The 25,238-nt window shown below is 34.3% G+C and overlaps 1 protein-coding gene across 1 annotated transcript in view; it reads left to right on the top strand.

Annotated features, from left to right (window-relative positions):
- GPM6A (glycoprotein M6A) overlaps positions 1 to 25,238 on the top strand; it is a 116,167-nt gene that overhangs the window by 72,965 nt on the left and 17,964 nt on the right. Inside the window, exons 2-3 of the mRNA XM_064417737.1 lie at positions 4,770 to 4,962; positions 17,470 to 17,626. Of these exons, the coding sequence (XP_064273807.1) occupies positions 4,770 to 4,962; positions 17,470 to 17,626 (350 nt within the window). The remainder of the gene's footprint in view (positions 1 to 4,769; positions 4,963 to 17,469; positions 17,627 to 25,238) is intronic.

Raw genomic sequence — 25,238 nt, 5'->3', positions numbered from 1 at the left:
ATATTAGATAGAAAACTCTTTAAGAAAAGTAATTTAAGAAAAAGTGTTATTAAAATGTTGTATGTTCTTCAGAGATACTTGTTCCCATTGGAGAAGTAATTATCTGTGATTAATCAGTAATTCTTTGGACATGTAGTTCTCTCTGATTAATCATTTAGGTGTTCCAGCTGCAAATGAGTTGGAAAGGATAAAAAATAAAAAGAGAATATCCTTCTGTATTTTCTATGTTTCCTTTTTATATTTTTAATATTGATTTTCTTCATGTTAATATCATGGGTGAATGGGGTTTTTTGACTGTTTATGTCAAAGGCAGTAGCATAACAGCCTTCTGAAACTGGTTCTGATATCATTGATTTACCTTTCACAGACAGAAGTGGCACGAGATGTAACTCCTGAATCTTTTTTTTTTCTTTTAAATATACTGATCAGAAATGGATTGAGTATTTTATTTGTTAGTTATATGTTCTGATCTACAATGAGGAGAAAGAGGTCACATATCATTAACACAAGAACAAAGAAATTATTGTGGAGATGCAATTTGTGTGCATAATTGCATTTAAATCACAGGGAAAATTTTTTCTTTTGCTCAATATCTAATTTTTTTGCCTTTTTAATGTAGAGATTGTATAAACAGAAAGTCAACTTATTTTTAGCTGATGCAATTGAAGACATAATAGAATATTTATACCCAAACCCCTGAAACTAGAAGAGATTTGCACAGATTTTCCTGTATAAGGAAGTTTAGAGATCTATATCAAGAATATTTCTGGTGTAGACAGTAATAATTGTACTAAGAGGAACAAAGAGGTAGTTGTCAATGAGATGTTTGTTGAATGGAAAAAGATGAATATAGTGCAACATTAATGTGCTGTGTATTGACAGCTGATTATAGCCAGTATTTGGAGTTTTATTTATCTGCATAAAATAAAATTTCTTGTCATCTTCTGTGTATTTCATGATTAAATTTTCTCTATGGAATGATTTTAATAAAATAGAGAAAAAAGAACAGACTTTCATGTTCAAAACTACAAAAAATGATAGTATTTTCAATTACTTCCTGCAGTTTTGGTAAAGACATGTGGCCCCAGAAGATTTGAATTTTTACCTGAAGGAAAAATATTGGTACACATAAGCAAAATAAGAACAGTAGATGCTGAATTATATAGCATAAGCTTATTGTGCAGAGTGAACAGTTTGAAAAGTACTGAAAACTGTATTTGAAGATGAGAACAAACATCAAAGGAGCATAGAATCTTTTTCATCTTTCCTAGTAATTATTTCTGTGACTGTATGTGCTAAGTGCCTTGTGAAGAGGGTGTTGGGAGAGGTGAATGACTCCCTGTCTCGCACAGACATACACACATATCTCACAGCTGAGTCACACTCTGTGCTGGTGATTCAATATCACTGTGCAGGTTAAAATAGCATTTCTATTGTTCTGGTATTAAAAAAAAACCCTGCACATTCTGAACAGCTGAAAGAAAAGAATTGGAGCAGATATTACCTATAGCACATTACCATGTGTAGTGTATGAATGATGTGTAAAATCTATTTAAAAATCTTAGTGCTGATTCACTGGTTTGCTTTAGTTTTGAGTTGCTTTGACAGCATTGAAAACTCTGGAGTTACTCATGAAGTAAGCAGTGAGAAAGGTGTTAGGGCTATAGAAGAATGAAGTAAATGAGCAATGCTTTGGCAATATATGATTATTTGAAAATTTCATGTGGTTGAATTAATTTTTTCGTAGTATTTTTATGAATGAAAATATATTGAGTCGGTGAAATATACCAATAAAATCTTCCCTCAAAGGCCTATAAAGATGAACAGTTTAAATGTGAGAGATGAATAGAAGCCCTTCTTCACAAACTATATATTTGTTTCAGTTATTTTACAAATTTTGAAGTGATGGAGGAAAAAAAATTATTTCTTTTTGGATTAAATTTTTCCTTGGATTGTACATTATTATATCTATAATTTATACTGTTTTTACTTTGTTATGCTATTTCACTACCCTTTTACACTGTTTCACTATAATAAAGCCCAAGTAATATCTCTGGCTGTGGGTGACATCTGAATTTGTGACAGCTGAGTGTGTGCTCAACCCTCACAGGACCTAGAGAGCAAGGTGCAGCAGCTTCAGGAGGTAATGCACAGCCAGCTGTTCCCAGACAACAGTGCACACAACTTTCTTCCACTTCATCTTTCTCAGAAGGGGAAAAATAAATCTTTACAAAATCTCTTCTTTTTCTCTGCCCTAAACTATTGCAATATCAACACTACCTAAAGTCCATGTGTCCCTGAAAATATTTAGGTCTACCTTATTTTTTCAGCTGGGCCTATAAGCCCTCATACATCATTCCTGCTATTGCCATCTTTCCCCTTCTTTTTTGCTTTCTCATATAATGTCAATAGATGTACAGTGGTACTAGTTTTCTGAGGCTTTTTCTGTTGTTATGCTATGCTGACAACTCTGACAAACTCTGATGTCAGGTAACTATGTATTGTCTTGTAGTTCTTGTTCAATGAATTTATTTCAAATATATATTTCTTAGGATTTTTGCCTTTAAGACAAAGATTTTCCAGTGAATGATTCTTTTCTAGTATTTGTAAAGTCTTTTAAACATTGCTGAATTAATCACAGTTGTTATTATTAAGGGTAGTCTTAAAAAACAGAACCTAAGAAATTTTAAGAGATTCCTGCAGTTATCTGCATGCAGAATTAGTTACTCCAAAAGCATTTGTACCTTTGTCTAGCCTGTTCCTAAGATCTTGCACTGATGAAAATCCCAGAGTCCCTGGGTATAAAACCTACAGTTTGTCACTAAAGAAAGGCTCATCCATCCCTGGACATCCAAAGCCTTGTGCTGCTGGAGAGGAGAGCTGCCTGGTGCCAGTGCAGTGGAACGGCAGGAATTGTAAGGACAATCTGCTCTTCACCCAGTAATGGACGGGCTCAGAGTTGGGGGGAGCAGGGGAGATGGAAGGCTCTCACCTAAAAGCCTGGAAGGTGTTACACCCCTGGCAGTGTGTGGTGAATGCTCCAGGTGGTGACTTGTGCTACAGGTTACTCAGCAAGACATTGGCAGCAGTTTCAATGTATGGATTTGCACATTTTACCTCTGGTATTTCACACCTGACTCTGATACAGTAAGTTGGCATTAAACAAAAGCAGTCTCAAACTATAACTTTCTCTTTTTGTACAACTAGCATACATACTTGGGTATTATTTTGTCTTTTATGTTTTTAATATATTCAATGTTTAGTACACTATATTTTTTACAAGGAGCTATCCAGCCATTTGAATGCTGCCTTCCCATAATATTACATATATTTTAAAAAATAGCAAGGGGTTTCTATATGGGTAAAACGTGTACATATTTGAAAATGGCCTTAACTCTTCTCTGCAGGGAATCTTCCATATAAATGTATATAAGTGCTAAACAAATATATATGTATGAATATTTAATATTTGTTCATTAAATGCAGAAAATGAAGGTTTTAACAGACAGAGGAAATTATTACTTGGCTTATCTAGGCTAAAGGAAATAGAAATATACCAAATTAAAGGACAAAACATAAAATTACATAGAGAAGCTACATTTGCGAATTAGACATAATGAAAGTAGACATACTGTCTTTAAAGAATGACTTTTTTCTTTTGATACATCTTTGGCACTATGATTCAGCATAGCATAAAACCTTTGAAACAAGTTAAAATATATTGAATCATACCTGTTGAACATCTTATACTTAATTTTTAATTGGTCTTTTTCTTAAAAACTATATGCCTCACTTTGTTTTCTATCCACGTCCATTTTGCTATAAACTGGTAGTGTTTAGGAGAAAACATAACTTCTGATTACTGAGTCAGTGCCTGTTTGTCTTCTCTCAGCCAGTGGTTCCTATCTTCTGTGTCCCTTCAGAAGGCAATAGGAAGAGTTCCCTGGGGTGTAAGAGGTGTTATGGGATTGATGTGATTTGGAAGAGTCAGAGATGCTGCATTCATTCAACTAGGCAGGGTAGTGCCAGAAACTTGACCACACTTACTGAAGAAATGGGTTTTTTTGTGGAACTGGGCATTGTTTTAGACACTGTGATGGCAGGACAAGAAGATGGTCTTTTAGAACTCAAGAGCAATTACCTTGATTTTAGAAATATCTCACAGAGTAAAATACATTGAGAGAAAATTTAACTATATTTTTTTTCTAATTCTGTGCTCTTTGGTGGATGTATTTATTTATTCATGTGAGGTATTTGAGAGATGCAGAAGGAATTGGTGTTACGGGCAGGAGCAATTCTGTTGTCAGGTGTATGTCCAAAAATTTTGAATAAACCTATGATGATGGAAGGTGTTGGACTGAAAAGCTTTTTTATTTTTTTTAGTGATTTTCCTGTTATTGAGAGTCCTTCTCAGTAATCTGATAGGTGACCAGCAGAAATTGTGAATATGGATATAACCTAGGACTGGCATTGTAACCTGCTCTATAAAAATATAAAAACATGAAGTTCTGCAAGGAACTAACTGTTTAACCTTTCATGTTAATCAGATGGCATGTCTACATTTAATAGGTCAAGTAGCAACTGAGAAAATTCAGAAGCTGGATTAACCTTTCACAGGTTTTCTGACAGTCTGAGTTGTTATACTTGACCTAAACTCTCTTTGGCCTACAGTCTTTAAATTTCAGAAGTGTTTCTCATGAATAAAACACCCTTTTTGCTTTTTTAACATAATTTAGTAGCATATAACATTTTTTTTTTCTTTCTTGTAGGATGCTTCGAGTGTTGCATCAAATGCCTGGGAGGGATTCCCTATGCATCTTTGATTGCTACCATCCTGCTCTACGCTGGAGTTGCACTGTTCTGTGGCTGTGGACATGAAGCACTTTCAGGAACCGTCAACATTCTGCAAACCTACTTTGAGATGACAAGATCTGCAGGAGATGTTATTGATGCCTTCACCCTGTAAGTTCTTTTTACTTGTTTTCTTTTAAAACTGTTGAAAAATTCCACAAGAGATATAAATTTGACTCAAGAAAATGGTGTTTTTTAGTCCAAATCATAAAATGGTTTGGATAAGCTTAGCAGATGAAGTTTTGACCAAGCTGATATTTTTTGTATTTATAAGCAATTTGTAATACTATTAAATATCCCAAAGCTTTAATTAATTTATTACTAAAATTTATTTCATATAATATTGATAAATCTGTTCCATGCATCCTTGCATTTAAAAAACAAGCAAGCAAACAAACAAACAAATCCTGTGGCCACAAAACTATAAATAGATGAAGCAGACTTGTGCAACAAGTATCAGTTCTGAGAATAAGCACAGTAAAGAGGTAACCAAGGAATTGTGCAGAACACTGAGACTTGAAATGTCAAGATTCTGTTGCCTCTGTTTTTTCTTGAATTAAGCTGTTTTGAAGGTTTCATGCTTTGTTATTCCTGAAAATCTATTTATGGAAGACCTTTATTTTGCTGAGCATCAACTTCCCTTTGTTAAATTTATTACATTTAAAAATAGTTGATTGTTTGCTGGAATTAAATAAAATGTTTTCTTGTATTTTTAAAATTATCTCTTTAAAACATGATTTTCTTAGATATTTGAAATTCAAATTCTTTCCTAGCTGCTAATGGTTGTAACTAAAGCTGAAGAAGCCTATTCTTAAATTTGTAATTATTTTCTTTCATTAATATTTTTCATAAAAGTGAAGTGATTTGATCATCAAAACCATTGACCTCTTCTGATAGATAGTTCCACAACAAACATCTCAGGGCTTAGCAGTGGCCAAAAAACAAACCAAGTACCAAAGTGGAAAAATCAAAGTGAAACAGAGGACATATTTATGCCATTATATGAGTCTGTCTTTAATTCGTATCATAAATACTGCATACAACGTTGGTTCCTCAAAGAACCCAAAGAAAGAATAATTACAGAACAGGAGATACATGATTAAAAACTGAGTATAGAAGAATTCTTCAGGGTAATTAAGAACTGTTGCATGAGTGGTCTGTAAATTCATAGTATTATGAATAAGACATGCAAGATTGGATTGTCTTTCTATTCCAGTACAAAAAGTTTGAGGTACCAGAGAAAAGTATTAGGCATCAGATTCAGCAAGAGCAGATTCTTAAATTTTTTCATAGCAAAACTGTAAACCTATTTGTGTATTATGGTTGCCAGAAGATTTTATGGCTTCAAGGGAAGACTGGACAGTCATGAAAAACAAATCCATCGATGGTTTGTAATGACAAATTTATGCAGCTCAGGATGCCACAAAGGCTAGGCTAGTGTTACAGGTTATCCTGTTGACTTGCCTGCTCTTACTTTTTCCTTTTATTCATTGTTTGGCATACAAAAATGAACAAGATATATGTATATTTGATCTGACTGGGTGCCACCGTTTGGATGAGAGCTAGAAATGGAATCTGGAAGTTCTTAACTTCTCCTGGGATATGTTATCAACATCCTTTCCAAAGCTTCTCTGCAAATTTCAGGTGTACTCACTGTGGGATTGACCTGGATTGTCAAGAAAACTGGGATTAGTAGCCAGAAGGGAGTGTGAACCAAATAAGTATGTCACTGCTACACCAAATTAAAATTTCTACTTTGGATCAAGGAATTTTTATATCCCTGTATAATAATAAGTTGGGTTAAGGGGAAGATGTATCTTCTGCTTTGCCTTTTGGGATTGTCATTTAGAATGATGAGTCTGGCTTGACTTGGTGGCTAAGGTTCATTGTTATCCTGAATGAAAGATCAGTCATTTTATTAGGCTCTAACTTATTTTATTAGTCCCTAGGAAGCTATTAGTGCAGAACAGCCACAAATCAATGCTTTCTCTTCATAGCACGTTTTTCAGCTTCTCTCTGTCACATCCTAAAGTGAAAGTATCAGTCAGGGAATATAGTCCAAATGCTTATAATTCACTGTAAAAGATAAGGACTTGTAATTTTTTTCCCCTGGCATTTGTTTTACTTAGCTAGCAGTTTTTGGATCTGTTTGTTTTCTTTGTTTACTTAAAGAGATATTAGACCCAGTTCTTTCTTCAGCAGGCCTATTGTAAAATGAAATTTGATTTTATTCAGTTGTGAAAGGTGTATCTAAACTTATGTCTTAAAGGCAGGAGGAGAAAATATATTGATTAAAAGCAGATAAGCAATTGCTTTGAACTGACTAAACTGTGACTCTCAAAGAAATTTGAACACACTAATTTTCTACCTCTTTAAGTAGATATTACACTGCTTTTAAAATATTTTTTTAGGGAGAAAAAATCCTTGATATTTTATCACAAATATCGATTAACTTTTGGCAGTAAAAAAAGCAAGTAGTAATTATACTTTTGAAAGACCAAAATCCAGAAAGAATAATGTGCAAGTAGAAAGAAACTCTGTAGTGCTACATCCTTAAAACAATACATATTGAAATGGAAATAAAACCTAGTATTTTATTTTTTCTGATTAAAAATTATAAGAACTTCAAAAAATCTAGCAGTGTGCCCTAGTCAAGTGTACTTTTTAAAGGTTATTTAACACATTTGGGCTCTTAATTCTTCTAGTGCTGTGAAGTGTCTCAGGCTGGCCTGTACTCTATCTTTCTGTGATAAATGTGCCAGGCAGATGCTGCAGTGAAGTGTGTTAGATTCTGTTTAATCATGCTTATGGTTTCTGTCTATATTTTTAAATGTCATTCAGCATAAAAATCAATCCCAATCGGAGAGCTATTTATGTGTCTGGCAAGAGAAAAAGGCTGTTTTAACTTTTTGCATTGTGTTCTGAATGCAAATAACACAACTCACAAGCCACCCTGTATCTTTCATCTCTGTCAGGGCAGCTACTGGCTATAATTTAGAAGAAGCAGCAGACCCCTGTAGAGAAAGTAGGGCATGATGAGGGCATAAACAAAACCTAAAACACTCTCTTAATGCCTAAAATAAAAGCCAAAATACCTAGATCCAACAATGCAATTCAGAAATGTCCATATCAGTATTCCTGAGGGCATCAACATCCCTGACTGTCCCTGCCTGGCCTCTCCCAGGGCATCTCCCCAGCCTTCCCATGGTCCAGGACCACATATCAGTGAAGACAGAGGGTAAAGACCCTCACCTCAGACTCTCCTGGCCACAGGGTGGGGGCTGTTCTGGGCTGCCCACACTCCACACGATGCCTTGACACCTGGGGAGAGATTAATTAATGAAGAACCTGCAATAGGCAGCAAAGTTCTCTTTGAGCATTCAGCCCTTGGGAATTCAGCCAAGAGCAACAGCCCTGTGGAATAAAAGAGGTGATCTGAGTGCTGATCCTGCAGAGTGGTCCCTCATCCCATCCGCCTGGAAGAATTACTGTCTGAACTCAAGGAGTCTATAACAGCTGCACATCATATCTGCTGTGGAAATATTGACAAGCAGTAAATATTTGCAACTTAAAAACTATAAAAAAGTTTGTAGCTGCCATTTAAATTCCATAAATGCCAGCCAGTTATATAAATTTTATCAAATTTATGATTTTCTTTTAAAGTTACAATACAGAATGATCATGATCAATAATTCTAAAGTTATGGAGGCAACCTAGAGAGGTGCTGGGTAGGGTAGAGAGAGTGCTTTTTTGCTTGCTTGTTTGTAGGGGGAAAATACAACCCAAAATTCAGCCTGTAAAAAGTGCAAAACCCAAAAATTTCTAAAAAAAGATAATTTTTTTAAAGGGATTTTGTCTCAATGCACTGGATTATAGCTTGAATTTAATTTCTTCAGAGGATAAATGCAAAAGTTACTCTAAACACTTGAAAACTAATATAAATCCAATGTGTTCAAATTCATGAGAACAAATGCTGTATAGACAGGTATTCCTTATGAAGAGAACATATCTGCAAAAATCAGATAGCTGAATGGTAGATTCTTCTTTCTTTAGACAGTAGTTTTTAAATCCATAAACCTTTAATAAATTGGATGGCTACAAAGACATTTGGAATTATCAATGTGTGACTATTTCATTGGTATTAACCTCTAATTATATTGCCTTCTGAAGGACTTTTGGGAAGCTTCATTCCCTACAGTTCCAGATTTTCAGTATCAACCATATCACTGCTCTAATGGTAGCTGTTTCCCTCCACCCACTCCCCCACCAACTGAAGGAATGCTTGTTTGGGAATTTGCAGAAGTCATAGGCCTTTTTTTGGGATGTGGATTCTTTCAGGGGCTGTAGAGAAGTTATTTTATTTCCTTGTGATTCAAAGGAAGCTTAAGAAAATACATATGATTCTTTAAATTATCCTGAAAACTGCTTTTATAATATTTAACTGCAAGAGGTGAATGGCTTATGTTGCTGACTTTGTCAGTTTAAGAGCTCTGTAGATTTCACTAAAACTGAGCCATCTGCTGGAGGTGGATGTAGTTTTCAGTCATTCTCCTAATAACTTAATAAAATGCAGTGAACACTATCTGCAAAGTGCCAGGTATAACTAGATTTTCTTACTTAATCACTGATTTTGAGAACATTACAAAGTCAGCAGAGACATATGGTTATCAAGCACATATTGCATGAGCTGGATTTTTATATTTTTCTGGTGTTTGGAACAAATTCCAAAAGAAGATTTTAGAAAATCAGCAGCAAAAGGTACGTTTTGTGTATTTCCCAACAGCATCCTTTTTCAGTTCTTTCTCTTTAGTATGCAAAGCCAGTCAGTGCCATCTGTCACATATTTGTGATATATAGGCCATGGAACAAGGGAATCATGCTCTTAGAGAGGAAAATGAAGAAACCTCCCTGATAGTAGCATTAAACCCATTGTCCTACTACAGTCAAAGCTAATTCAGGTTGTTGTAAATTCACTTCCTTTAAAGGTGCGAAACCAAATAGTAAACTAAATGAAGTTGCAATCTGTAATTCTGTTGTCACTGTGTTCTCCACAGGAAGTTGCATAGACACTGTCTTGGTGCCACCTTCCTAGGTCTAGAAATTTCCTTCCTTTCAGGATATGAAACTTGTTTCACATACTGCTGTGGCCAGGGTTGGTGCTTGCTGATCACTTTTCTGTTAGCGGTAGTCATGGTTTTTTAGTTTTGTAATACTATATACGTACAACTGTTTTCTTTTGAGTAAAAGAAACAAAAAAAAAAGGTGTAGAGCATTTCATATCTCCCCTCTTAGGGAAAAAAACCAATGTTTTGAGAGGTAGATAAATGGATGTTATGATTTGCTGTCTTTTTTTGTTGTTGACATTGCTGCTATCACAAGTTAAATGCTGGTAGCACTAAAATATTATGTTATCATCAATCTTTCTACACTTATATTAGTGAAACGCTGTGAAAGTTATTACACTGTGCCCCATATAATAAAGGACAGCTGATATTAAATGTGATATTTATAAACATTTGCATTAGACTGTGTGATTATTCTGTTTAAGACATCTACTTAATACATAATAGTAGTAATGTGGTTTTCCCTATATATTTTTGATCTCTTACAAAAGCATTCTTTAAATTTGAACATATATTATGTTTAAAATACTATTTGTGTTATGGAAAGCAAAACTTATAATGCTCTGTATCAAATAATTGCTGACTTAGGCTAGCCTGTCCCATAGCATGTTTGGAAACAGCAACTGAGATTGTGCAGAAGAACAAAGTTTTCTCTGCATGGAATACCCAGCTTTGATCCACGTGTCTTCTTTGGGTATTATAATTTGGCAGGAAGCACCAGAGAGAGCACAGTGTCATTGAAGAGTAAGGTTACTTAAGGAGAACAGTTTTTATGCCATTGGAATAATTGAGTCGCATATAGACAGCAGCACTGGACAAATACAGCATATTAAATATTAGATGCAGAATATAGGATTTTAGATCTGGTATCATTGGCAGAGGCAGCAAATCTGGCAAAAAATAACAGCACCTGAGAACATGACCTTTACAAGATTATACAGTGCTGAAAAGTCACATTTATCACCTACTCAGCTGTATTATGTAGTCCAGTCTTCTGTATTCTGTTAAAGGAAATACCAGTGAGAACTTATGTAAGTAAAATTTAGGATTTGGCAATTACCTGCAAAGACATGGTCCCCATTTTATGAAATTGAGTAAGGCAATTCAGAGCATCACATGAGAATACCAGTGGAATAATCAGGAAAATTCATAGCAGTGCATGTGAATACCAGCAGAGTGATCTTACATAAAGAATTTATTGGACTTCTTCTGTGCAAATACAGCCTCCTACTTTAGGGCAGACATCTGTATTATTTAGTACTGTGTTAAGTAGCTCTCCTTCCTGGTTGACTGGAATCTTAGATTAGCTATAATCACTTCATGTCTTGTGATTTTCCCTTTCTCAATAGGTGGTTCATCTCCACAGAAATATCTTTTTCTTTTTAACTGCCTTTATTTCACTCACTTTATAAACAGATAAAGTGGAAAGTGTATCTTTATATGTAATATCCACATTGCTAAATATGCTTTATGTACCATGTAAAACTAACTCCATGTTCCACAGGATATCTGAAAAGGGTAAATTCACTATTATGATCCCAATGTGGACATACAGTAATAAGCTGTCAGTCTTACACTGTCAGTATGTATTTGTATGTCTCCAAGTTTATAGCTGTACTAATGAAACACAAATCCTGTGATATGCTTTTGCAACCTCTTTTACAATTTATGCCTGGAAATTCAGTATCCATATTGTACAACAACCATCATGTAGTTCCACCAGAAGTCAGCACAATACTCTGCCTTAGTTCCAGTGGTGCTTTTGCCTTCTTCAGAATGCTTCTGATCTTTTCTGTAATTAGTATCTCTAAAAAAGTTTCTAAGTAGTTTTAGACAGAAAAAAAATTAGGTTATAAAAAACCCCCAAACAAGGTTGAGGACAAGCCTTGTCCCTCAGTTGTAGTAAAAATTCAGTGGTTTGGACTCCAAGTTTTCATGATTACTAAAATTATGCTGGATCTTTCCCTGTTTCAAGAAAGTTACAAGATTCACAGAACAGAGATGTGGTTTGTGCTGCTTTTGCTTTTCTTGCAAAGCAGAGCAAATCCTCTTCTAGTTTGAGGATTCTGTATCACTTTTTAGATCTTCTGCAATAAATCTGTATTCAACTGTTCCATTCCTAGGAAGGCAACCACAACCTTGTAGAGGATGATGATCTAGGTTTCTATTCTGCATGGCTGTAGAGAGTTGTAAATCACAAATTAAAACCAATGGGTACTTGTGTCAGATCAGCTTTGTTTCAGATCAGAGCACGAAAATCTGACCCTTGCAGAATATGAATGTAACTTGCATATTGTAGTAGGATGCTGTCTTCTTTATATAATACTAACAATCTGGCTTAATTTTGATCAAATGTTTTGTATGATTACAAACAAAATTTATTTCAGAAATACATAATTAACATAATCAACATCTGTTTTCTTTCTATTGTATTTTTTTTCTACTTTAATAAAAATTACATTTTCAGCTTTTTTGGCCTTCTCTTGATGCACTTTAGTTAAGCATTCTGTACTCCAGTTTTCTTTTCCTCCCACCTGAAATTTAAAAGTTAGACTCCTTATTAACCTAATCAAGAAAAAAATCCTCATGGACTTATGCTGAATTTTTTTTTATTATTTTCATTTTTTCCCCTTCATAATGAGAATATTTCAGGTTTTTTTATCTCATTTGGGCTTTTACTTGAGAGGTTTTCTCTTACTTTGCAGGTAGTATATGACTATAAATAAAATCTTCTTTCTCCCTATTTGTTTTCCTCCTGAAGTTTGTCTTTGCCTCCTCGTTTTCCTAACAATTTCTCTCTGTTTCATGGTAGCAGCTATCTTCTTTGCTCAATCTAAGTGAATAGCATCGTGAACTGACACCAAGAAATTGTCCCCAGCTCTTTTGCAGGAGAGCCTGAGCACATCTTTTCAAAAAGTTCCAGGGGGCTTGGTTTCTGCATAGCCTAAACAGACCTTTTTGCTTGTAAACATCCCCTTATATCTTGTCTGTCTTCTAAAAACACAGTTGCAAAACTATTTCTACAAGGTTGAGACAGTATGAGGGGGGAGGATGCTATCTCAGTGTCTTAACACCCTCCTAGCATCAGTCCCTTGGGGGGAAAGAGGATCAGCATGGAGGCCAGCATTTCTGGTTCACAGAGTAACAGAGGTTATTGTGTGTTCTAGATGTAAACATCAAGTATTCAAAATTCCTTGTCATTGAAAGAGAAAAAAAAAACCAAAACAAAACAAAACAAAAATCCTCCAAAACAGGATTTTCTACCCTTCTACCCCAATAGTAACATTTGCAGGTATTCCTCATCCTTCTAAATTTTCTATGCAGGCTGAAAAAAAAAAGTCAGTTTTTCATTAGATATTATACTATGGTAATCTTATTAACATTTCAGTACTTTGATTGCTTTGGTATTTTATTTTTCTTATTATGTTTGGGGTTTTTATCTTGGAAATAGATGATATTGCCTGAAACCTTTTTCATTCAGAAAGTATAAGTACAATTCACTGGTAATCATATTCTACTCAACATCTGTAATATCTTAATATCATTGTATATATTGGGTTATGTTATAAATTCTGGAATAGAAACAAAAGACAGAATTATAAATTCAGAAAAACCAGTCCCACAGTAATATCTGGTATTCTGGTGGGTTGACCAATGAAAACCTTTGGAATATTAGGCTTTTATCACTTTTTTAGGCTGCAGTGCACACATAATTTTTTAGAATAGAATGGTTTTGTGGGCAGAATAAGAATTGTGTCACAGGGCAAATTAGCATGAACTTTAGCTGTTAATTACAACTAAATGTCTGTACTGCATTCCTATATTAACCAAATTTAACAAAATATATCCCTAGCAAGTATGTAGATTGCTCCAAAACTATATCAAGACGCTTTTCACAAAAACCTGCTGAACATAGACAAATGTGTTTAACACATTATTTTATTTCTTGCTGATTTATTATAATTTTTAATGCTTAAATTTGCCAAAACACCATGAAAATACACAGTAGGAAATCTGCAACACTGGTCTGACTCACTAAGAATATTTTTACTCACCTCTGACTTGTTTCTGCTGGGATAGTCTACTCGGTTTTCAGTTTCAACCTGTTCATTGAGAAGTTAGCATTGATGGCTTCCCTGAATACCTTCTGCCAGAAGAAGAAAGTGTCTTCTCTAGAGATATTTTGAATATGCTTCTTGTTGGATAGAATCCAGATTCAGACTAATGAATAAGGGAAGTCTAGTTAATGTACAATAATTAATGACCTAGCAGCAGGGAAAGAACTACAAAATTGAAGGATCACTTGATTTAAATAACAATTTAAAAACAGTAATGTTTTTAACATTTCTGAACATAGTGTTGTGAGGAAAGGCAGATCCAGAATTCATGGAGAATCTATCAGCTTAAGATAAATATATGGTTTAGATTATTCTATATTTTTTTAAAAAAAGCTTTCACTAACTTCAAAATGCTTTTCGCAGTTATTTTATGTTTAGATAATCATTCAGCTTATTCTACTCAGCAGCCTAGGTCAGAGTAGTTTTAAAAATAATGTACATTTTTCCAATATAAAATAATTTTTGTTTTGTAAAGTAGTGTATATTTTTCCAATCCTGTCAGAAGAACACAATTTTATCTTTATTATTTTGTCTCCTTCCTTTGCTCATTACCCACCTCTTTCCTTCTACTCCAGTTTACACAAATGTAAGCCCTTCTTGTTAATTTTCTTTGTCTTTACCCATCTTGCCCATTGGCTCACGTTCACCACTCCTTCTGCCATTCCCTTCTACCTCCCTGGTTGCTCTCAGGCTCTGTCTGCAGCATCTGAGAATTTGCTGAAGCACAGATGGCAATTAATCTCCTTGAGTTCATCCACAAAGAATCACATTTTATTTTAAAGAAAGGCAATCTCCATTTTATAAGGTCTATCTTTTATCTATTATAACTTAATGAGAAAATAAAAGCTTATATGATTTGTCTTAGATGCTGCAGAACAACTTACTAGCAATGCTATCCTTAAAACTATATATGTGTGTGTGTATAAAACAATATATATTAAGTTATTGTTGTAATACATTTTCTTTAAATACAGCAGATGCTAAATGTAGCTATACTCAATACAATTCTGGCTTTTAAAGAGGGAGCTGAGTGATTATCTCACAGTTTTCATTTATCTTTTTACTTTTTGCTTTATAGGACATCCTTTTCCCTTGGAATAAGGCTGGCTGTTTCATCCCATGTAGTCTGACGAATAGAGATTTTACGACCTCTCTAATGAGTGGATGAGGAGGAAATCGATTTCTATATTTGGCTACTGTTGGGCTAGATATATTTTTTCCTTTTGTGAAAGGAAGGCTTAAGTGAAAGTTATTCCTGTAGATGCACATAAGGCTGAGGAAAAAGCAGAGATCTCTTAGCACACTTTTTGACACAAGCAGCTCAGTGGGAGACTCAGCACAGATGGTTTAAAGGGCTGTTGTAAGGACTGAAATAGTCTCTGGACTTCTCCAAAGTCCTAATCTCTTTAGGGCAACGAGAGCTTGTAACTGAGCACATTGAGGTCTGAGGGGAGCTGCTGCTGGCAGAACTCCCAGACTTCAACCACTGGTGAAGGTCACAATTGTTTAAAGTATATATATCTAAGAATTGGAAGAGTTTTTTATGGAATAGTCACAAAGTTGCTGTCTATTTGTTTTGTAACCTTTTTTAAAATCACTTATAGGCAAGGTAGGCTTAAAACACAGTTTTGATATTTAAAAAGAAGTGTTACAATGCCTGAATTACTGTCAAATCAGGGAAATGGGATTTTTTGCAATGTATTATGTATATTAAAATCAATTTAATCTGCATCATCTCATACCATTTAGAGTGTAGAATATTTTCACCCCTTTGAATCGTTCAAGTATCTATTCCATGCAGAAATTGGCTTACTCTAGTTTTCATTTGAGTATGAAACAAAAAGCTGTGTTACAAAAAAAAAAAAAAGGCTGGAAATGCTTTGGTATTAGAATGTTAGGGCAAAACATAACCTGTCTCATTTCCAGAAGCATTAATTTCTATTACTTCTCCCATCCCCAGTTATGTCAGAAGTTTAACTGAATTTTGATGGCAATTTTTAATCCGGACCTGAACCTGACTTTGAATCTTTTGAAAATCATTCAAGCTCAAGATATTTTAACAGGATTTTGAGCTTTTTTTCATTGTATTATACATGTAAAATGTGTATTATGAGTTGTCTTTTGAGTGATGATGGAAAGTGTGCTCCTAAAGAACACACTATTATAATTAAATATTTTCTTACATAACAATAAAAATATTAATCATTGTCTTGAGAAAACATCCAGTGTGGGTAATGGCGTGTCAAAATTCATTTGGCAGATCCTAATGGTTCTCAGCTTTATTTTTTTTTTTCTTTCTCTGTTAGGAGGTGTCACTATCTTGACCTGGAGAATACAATTGGAATTAAGTACCATTTTAAATCCGAATATAGCAATTTTATAGTTGTACAGCTCCTTCCCCGTCACATCAACAATCTGACAGTTTACTGTGGCTAGTTTTTTTAGAGAAGTTCAAGCAGAAAACTTTGAAATCTGCTGATCTAAGCCATGGCCAGTAGGAATATTTCCAAGTATAGACAAAAGAGCAGAGAGGTGCTATCAAAAATCTTGTCCCCAGTGCTGGTCATGAGAAAACATTTAGGAGGCGCAGTCTCCTTGAGCCAAGGTTGAACTTACAGGCAGTGCGGGGCAGAACAGCCACACAACCCAGGTAATGTTTTCTGTAGTGAACTGAGCCTCCTAGGACCCTGCATGTCACACTGCAAGCCATCCCTCCATTGCTCCAGCTGTGTGCCTGTGAAATTATATTTTAAATCCTCATTATAGAAGAATTCCGGGTGATCTGACCTCGTTACTTCTGGAATAATATGTTTCTGGTTTGAAGTAAGGAATTTCTCTTGATGACTTTATAATTCTGTGTTAAACACTTTGTCCACTGGAGAATAAGTGGGAGAATAATAATGAGAAGGTAGCACAGACTGACACTACAGACTTGTATGTGTATGTGTTTTATTGAAGATTGTAACTAATTATCTTCTATAACCTAAGTGCTGGATAGAATGTATGACTTAGGAGATGTGTCAGGTTTTTCTTCCTTTTCCATTTATTTTTTTTTCTTTTCCACTTAATTTAGAGGAAAAAAAACCTGAAAAGTAACTGACTTTTAAATTGACGTGAAAATTTTTACTGTCTTACCTAAACAGATCAATTTTTACATTTAATTACATTCAATAACCCAGAATTTCTTATATCAACACTATTTTATTTCAGAGTTCATTCCTGTCCTCAGCTTCACCTGTCATTGTGGCATATCAGCACTTACACTTCCAGTCAGTCATAAAGTTTGAGACTCAGGGGGTCTGATTATCTCACCCTGAAATTTCAAAGTCAGCTTTAAATATTTATGCAGATAATCAATTTTTTCTGTTCCTATACAGGATTGACATCTTCAAGTACGTGATATATGGTGTAGCAGCTGCATTCTTTGTATATGGCATTCTGCTGATGGTGGAGGGATTCTTTACAACTGGTGCCATCAAGGATCTCTATGGAGATTTCAAAATCACCACTTGTGGCAGATGTGTGAGTGCCTGGGTAAGTGGCTAAGAAAGCTTTTGTACTTATGACAAATTCAATATGCTCTCTATATATTTTTTGTGTCCTGTGATGTTTATTTTTTGGTTTTGTTTTTCTTTAATATTCTGTGATACTTCAGTGTTTAAAAATTACAGCAAAGGAGAAAAGAGTGTTGTATAGATTCTCGGTATTGGTTAAATTCTAAGTAATTCTTGCTACTCAGGAGCAATGAATTCCACTAGCTGAGTGAGAAATCTTGTTACCTCAGCAACATGAGCTGTACTGAGCAGGACTGAAACTGTAAGGCCTCCAGCTCTACTGGGAATGAAATATTTCCCTTACTAATATTTTCAGTTATTTTAGGAATCTTGCCTGTTCCTCTTTGGAACAAGCTGAGACCTGTCATCAGGTTCTATTCTGTTTCTAAATGGCAAACAGGCCATTATTTACTCCTGTGTTAATCTCTGGTTTGGAGAGACCACTTACTTATGACCCTGGAAAACTTGGATTCAAAAATTCTGATTTGTGCTAGGACTTAAATGGAAGTTTATCATACTAAAATTGCGGACTGTTTCAGCTGGGATTATTTTAACCTTTCTGAACAGTGTCAGGTCAGTAACTAATTTTTTTGGTACTTGACTGTTCTGCATCTAAACTAAGAGACCTGTGTACTTGGTAGCTGTTGGAGTTGGATATTTCTGAAAATACAGTCTGCATGAAAACCTCATATTTTGTGATCAATATTAAATGAATAAATACAAGCAAATAGATCTGGGTGTTAAAGTACACTTATTTTTATGCTATATTAATGATAAATAACATATAAATTAGTATGCTGGGTTGAGTTTCTCACTGTACTCTGCTACAACTCTCAGCACTTAATTTAGTGAAATACAGTCTAAGCAATAGATACTTCCAATCACACAAAGACTATCAAAACTAGTATTTTGGATATCCTGAGGTTTAAGGTTAAACTTAACACAGATAATCTGCATCTTGCAAATTGGGGAATGCAGTCTGTGTGTCATCTCTATGTAGATGTAACCTGTTCTACAGTAATCTGGTGTTTTTCCGCCTCTTCTTTCATTCTTGTCATCATTGTACGATTTTGGCACTTTGACTAAGATTGCTTTAAAACCTTTAAATAAATATATAAAAAAAGACTGGGAACATTTTAAATTAAGAGCAGTCATTGCTTATGCCAACACTGCTTTCATCTTCTGGAAAGAAGTCTCTAATCTGTATTCACTGAGGACATACTAAGTTCCAATTCTGTACAGAGTAGCAAGATTTTCAGAACATTTTTCTTCACAGCTTCCATGAATGCCTGTCCTCAGCATTGCAACAGAGCAGTGCTACATTCTCCCACAGTTTTGATAACTGTAATTCTATAGTACGTTTCTAGAAGAAAGGAACAGTTAAGCAGATATTCCATGGTTAATATCACTGTTATTATTAGTGATTTGTGACATTATTTCCTTCAATACTTCACTTTCCTCATCAGTAATTTGCAATGCTTGTGTTTTACTTTGAGAAGCATTGGGTTGAGACACACTGTGCAGCTAAGGTTAATGGTGTATACTCTTTATGACCACAATTACAATAACCCATCAATAAGTTTGAGTTAAATACCTTGTTGTCATTGTTCTTTAAGTCGGTGGAAGTTTTTTCTTTTTCTTGGTGAAAAAAACCACAAACCTGCTGTTTGATTGCTTGTCTCATTTTGATGATGTGTCAGTAAGATTGCTATACAAATGTCTGGAGTTAATTTGGATAATTACTCTGGCTTTAGTGTCTATGATCTAGAGAGTATATGTCAATTAAAACTTGATATCCTTTTGACTAGGTTGATTTTCATTGTCTCATACTTTAAATTCATAAGGGAAAAATAACATCTTATGTTTAAAAAAGGTATATATTTGGAATGACAAAATGTTTCAATCCAAGACAGATGTGTTTAGAATTCATTCAGTTGCTTAACACATACAGTTATATAAAGAAATAAGTCCTAATAACAGCAAAAAGAATAGTGGAGAGGTAAATGAAACCAAATCAGTATTGTGTGTCAAGGCCAGATAGTTCAATTGCTAAAATAGTGCTGTAATAAATTTTGTTCTGTACAGTTGCCAAAATGAGATAATGCTATTGAAAAGGGTTGGCAGATATTACAAGCTGCAAGAAATCTTCCTTGTATACAGTATTGACCTTATAATTTTGTAAATATTAAAAATTTAAAACTGTGAAAGATTAAGCAGTCAGTTTCTTTTAGTAGTGCCTTAATACTAACAGAAATGTACACACAAGATATTTATCATTTTGAAAACTTAAAATTATAAAAATGGCTCCACGTCAAAAACACCTTTGTAAAAACTCCAGGTGTGACTATGATTTCACATCAAATTTGCTGATGTCTTTCTAAATAGAAGTTTAACATTTAACATTTCAGTTCAAGTCTGAAAATGAAGTCCTTCAGTTTTGCTGTTGCCACAAGTTGTTTTTCATTAATATTTTGCAGGACCAAATTTGTTATGTCTGTGACTAAACCTATGATGAAAATGTGGGAAAAAAATCAAAAAAAAATTTCAAGAAAGAAAAATTTATTTTAACTTTGTATGGTTCAGCTGTATTTCTATATATGGAAATATGAACAGTAACACCTTTTTCTCTTTCTTAAGAAATATTTTTGAAAAGCAGACTTTTGAGAACACTGATAGCCACCATCTGAAGGAACTTTTCATGTGCTCTTCCTGACCTCCCTCCTTAGCTGCAAATAGCTCCCTTTCTAACTCTGAATGGGCAAAAGGAATTTTTTGTTTTTTTTGCTTGAAGTAATACAAAAGAAATAGCTCAGCCTAACCTTTCCAGTGAATGTATAGTTGACTTATCAGTTGATATGAGCATTCAGAGGCTTAGCATCCAAGTCATATCAGTGCTGCCATGGGGTAGAGCCTCTCACATCTGAGAGAGGCCTTGTGAAAGTGACAGTGAAGTCTCCCACTGGCAACGTTTGCAGACTTAATTTACTGTGGAAAGAAAAACAAAAGCAGTAAAACAATGCCAGTCACATTCGAGGAGGGATGGCTGTCATTCTAGGTTTCATTTTTCCATGCCTGAACATGCTTTTAGAGTATTAAATAAACATTCATATATAGCTGTGCTGAAGCATGATTAGTAGAGAATGGGAGACAGGCCTGAAGCCAACTGTAATACTGTTTTCATGTTTGCAATTTATTACCCTTCCTATTTATATTTAGTTCCCTTGGCCATGGAAAGCCTCATTTACACCTTGTTTTAGAATATCTGCCCACAGAGCCAATAGAAATGCAATGACACTTTCCCCCCCATGTTATGCTATAAATAGAGGTTTGATTTTTGTTTTATTTCATCAGAAAAAAATATATGAAGACTTCATTGTGGTAGTTGTATTTCTATTTCTTTGTACCTTGCTTTTCAAAAGAACCATGTTAAGGCTCTAGAGAAATAAGTTTTATATTCTAAATTGCACTTACATATACCTTTTGTATCTTTAGTTTTAGTTCTTTAGAATATTTAATTTAATTACTGATAAGGATTTTTCTGCCTTGGAAAATAATTCTGGATACCTGATTACCTATGGGTTATTTCATACATGTTTCTTGAGTGCCTAAACTAAAACATGAACTTCCCAAAATATTATCACATTTTATTTTATATAAAAAACATGTAAGCTGCACAAATGTTTTGAAAAACCATCTGTGAACTTGTCACTTCATCTTTTCCTTACCAGACCAGTTATTCAGAGGCAGTGAAACTGCATCACATTGACATTTGATTCTTTGTGTAACAGGAGGAAGAGAGTTCAGTGCAGGCTCAGCTGGCTTTCCCATCCAGAACAGATGTATTATTTCTGAATGTTGGAAATGAAGCTCTAATTTCTGAAAATTAGATACCATGTCTGGATATTCTGGGGTAAAACTGCTGATCTGACAGACAACAGAGGCCTTGCTTCTTATTAAATTCTGCTCCATCTGAGGAATGTAGTATGCTTCATACCATATTTGTGAGAAATAAAGGACCTTCTCTCCAAGACAGCAGATATCCTTATGGGTTCAGAATCCTTCAAACCAATCTTAACTAGGGAAAGTATCTAAAAATCTCTTTTCCTTATACATATTTAGTTGTGTATGCTGTATATAGTTTCACAACATGATATGGGAAGGTGAGATTCATAGTGCTCTGACCTTTCAGATTGCTCAACTGAAAACCAGAAACATGATTTTTTTCCACAAATTACCTAGAAGCTAATGGAGTAGTTAACTTCAGAGGGATTATATTATAGCACAGATATACCCCACCTAATTAAGGTTATCAAGAAAAAGGCCTATGCTCCTTCAGTGGTTAAAGGAAAGGGCAGCTTAGGCAAACTTTATCAGGTGAATTGATTTTTTTTTTACTGTCCTATTTCCTGCAAAGAGAATAACCCTCAAGTCTTTTAAGTTATGTGTTTTATATTAAGCTCTTCAATCAACTATACACATTTAGTTGGATGTATCCTGCCTGGCCCTTTTAGCTGGAAATTAGGTGAATAACATTTGTTATCTAAACACTGCTGCACTTAGTAGATGAAAGAAAACATATTAGCAATTTTATAGGTTATTAGAACTCATCTTATCCCTGGATATTAAACCAGTGTTGGAATTTCTTTAGAGAACTGTGTTCCTTGCAGTTTTCTGCTCTTGATATTGAAATAGGAAGAACAAGCCCTAGCAGCAGTTCAAAGCTCAATTGAAATGTTGAGTCATTATGTCACTCTCTCCCAACTGCATTGTTCGTATACATATGTGGTCTTGAAAAGAAAGAAGAAAGCAAGCTTTTTTTTCACTATTTGTTATATTTTTAGAAATATTTTGCAATGAGCTCAGAAATTTTGTTATGCATACCTATGTGCTGAGCCTATTTTTTTGTGTGTCTTATTTCTGTAATCTGTCAAAACCTTTTTGTTTTTCTTATTATATAGTTCCAGATTTTCTCACTTAGAAATATTGCACATATAAAATCATACTTTCATTTGATATTCCTTTTCTCCCATAAATCCCCATGTGTTGTATATGCAGCCCTTTTTTTGGCTGTGGTATTCATTAGTTCCTTTAACAGACGTTGTAATGTGCCTTGCCAGTACCTTCTCATCATCTCTTGGTCTTGCTGCTCGCTGACAGCAACGTTGTTGTTGGTGGTGATAAACTGGATGTTTTTGCTTCACATTGTGGTTTGTATCTTGCACATTGATGACAGATTTTTTTTTCTTGGCATGTGAGCTCAGTAAGTATTTTTTTTAATTAAACTTCTGTCATACATTTCCAAACTATGCCTGACTTTGGGAGTGGTTGCACTTTCTCCACGGGCTTTAACTTTCTTTTATGGATCGTCATAAAATGCTCAAGATGATAGCTTTATTTCCCCTATGTTCAGATAATCCATCTCAGTTTTAACTTGAATGTTTCATCAGATGATGACAGTTTTCCCTGAGCCTTGTTCTCACCTGGATAATTTATTAACTGTATCTGGACATCTTTTTTATAGTTATTTAATCCTTTGAATATCAGTGCCATTATCACAAATTCATTATTTTTATGGTGACAGAAAATCCACAGAAACCATATACCTTTGTTCTTCTTATGAACTGCATCTTCCTGTTGATGTCTTATGAATTCATAATTAGTTTTGTAAATATTTTTGGTCATTGCTTGCATAGGAAGGAAGAAAACTTTTAAATTTATTTAAGGTCACAATAAAAGCTTCAAAGTTATTGACTTTGAATGCTTGGCAAGACAGGAATCAAGCAAGGAAGGTCCCTACCCCTTCATTTTCGCACAGGCTTCTCAAAGCCCATTAAGAATATATCAGGAAAGAAAACACTTTTTTTTTTTTGACAGCCAAGGATTAACCTTGAGTGACACATTTGTTTAGACTTGCAACTATTATTTCTGCTTTCTAGTTTAAGCTTCAATGCCTTGTATCCACCTACCCATGGAAACTTCCTGAAAAAAATGTTGCATTCCAAATTTTGGAAATGTGAAAAACATAAAAAATCTGTATTGTTCAGTCCTTTCCCAGCTAAGTGGTACGTCTTCATCTGTGTATAGAAAACTTGCTATCACTGAAAACCATTAGAGTATGGTTTCTAAAAAATTTATCAGCTGTTTGGTAGCATAACCTAGTAAATTTACTACTAGAACCAGCCTACATTGTCAGGGAAAATGTAATGATGGAACTGATTGTTTGTTGTACTTAATGTCTTCAAACTGAATAGATATGTGGCATGAACATAGGAAGGAGAGCACATGAAAAAGGTTATTTAATGAAGATATCCATATTTTAAAAGCTACTAATCCATATTTTAAAAGCCATTTTTAAAACCAAATTATTTATCTTCAATCCCATTTAAATGCATAGCAAGTATCTAAACTATATTCCCAGACAGTTCTTCCTAGCATTAGAAAAATACCACCAGAAAGAAAAACAAGAGGATAAGTATAACTTTGTGAATGTGAAAATATAAGCATATGCATTTTGAGAAAAAAATAATTCCTGTTTGAAAGATTGTAAAAAAAATTACATAGGAAATTCTGCTTTTACCAAGCAGCAGTAAAGATCCAATGCTACAGGGCTTCAGAAGCCTGTCAGACTACAAAAATTATAGTCTTTCCTGAAGGATATAAAACAACTAATGATAACTTTAGGCAACACAATGCTACAAACCCATCAACATTCTGAAGAAAATTCAGAAATAAAAAATAAGTTATAATATTTGGTTTCTAAGGAAGTACCAAAGAGAAAAATTATATAATCTTAGGATAAAACTTTGTCTTGCATCAATGCAAAGCCATCTTCTTCAAACTGATATTTCATCAGTTTGTTAACTAAGCAATATTTCAAAAAATGAATCCATTTGTTAGAGAAGAATTCTGACATGACTGCGGAAATCTCCTCCTACACTGCTACCAACAAATCAACAGCATAAATCAGAAAGTAAGCCAGTTTTTTACATGCATTTAAATGGTTTCCAAAGCAATAGAAATAGTGCATGGAATATTTTAACCTTGAAATACACATTTAGAAAAATATATGTCCATATGGAAAGCAGACAGCAACAGTGAGCATTGATCCTAATTTTGACAAAAGCATTTTTTCTTCCATGTAAACTCTCTGTAGAAGAAAAATATTTTAAAAAGCCAAAAAAATTGTTCTAAAATATAATTTCAATTTTCTGGGTTTTTATATTTTTATGTTAATATATTTTAATAATCAAATAAATTCTCATTAGGTCAGTAGGTAGTATTCAGTTTATGAATGAATTTCAATTAGGCAAACCTGAGAAGTCTGTCCTTCTAAGGAGAGAAATTTGGACCAATATTGGTTTTTTTTTCCCCCTCTCAAAACAGTTGACTTGAATGCAAGCCAAGGAATATCAACCGCATGACAGTAATAGCATACCACAAAATCTATCCATGTTTCAACAAGACTTTTGGAGCTGTGCCTGGGAGTATAATATGTTAGAGAGAGATAGGATGAGCATGTTTTGTAGAGGCAATTATAAATGTCCTACAAGTGATTGTTAGCAATGGAAGTGATGTTATAGAAAAGACTTTGC

Source organism: Passer domesticus, chromosome 4, assembly GCF_036417665.1.
Source record: "Passer domesticus isolate bPasDom1 chromosome 4, bPasDom1.hap1, whole genome shotgun sequence".
Taxonomy (NCBI): Eukaryota; Metazoa; Chordata; class Aves; order Passeriformes; family Passeridae; genus Passer; species Passer domesticus.
Note: the sequence above shows the minus strand (reverse complement) of the source record. Positions and strands in the feature narration are given on the sequence as shown.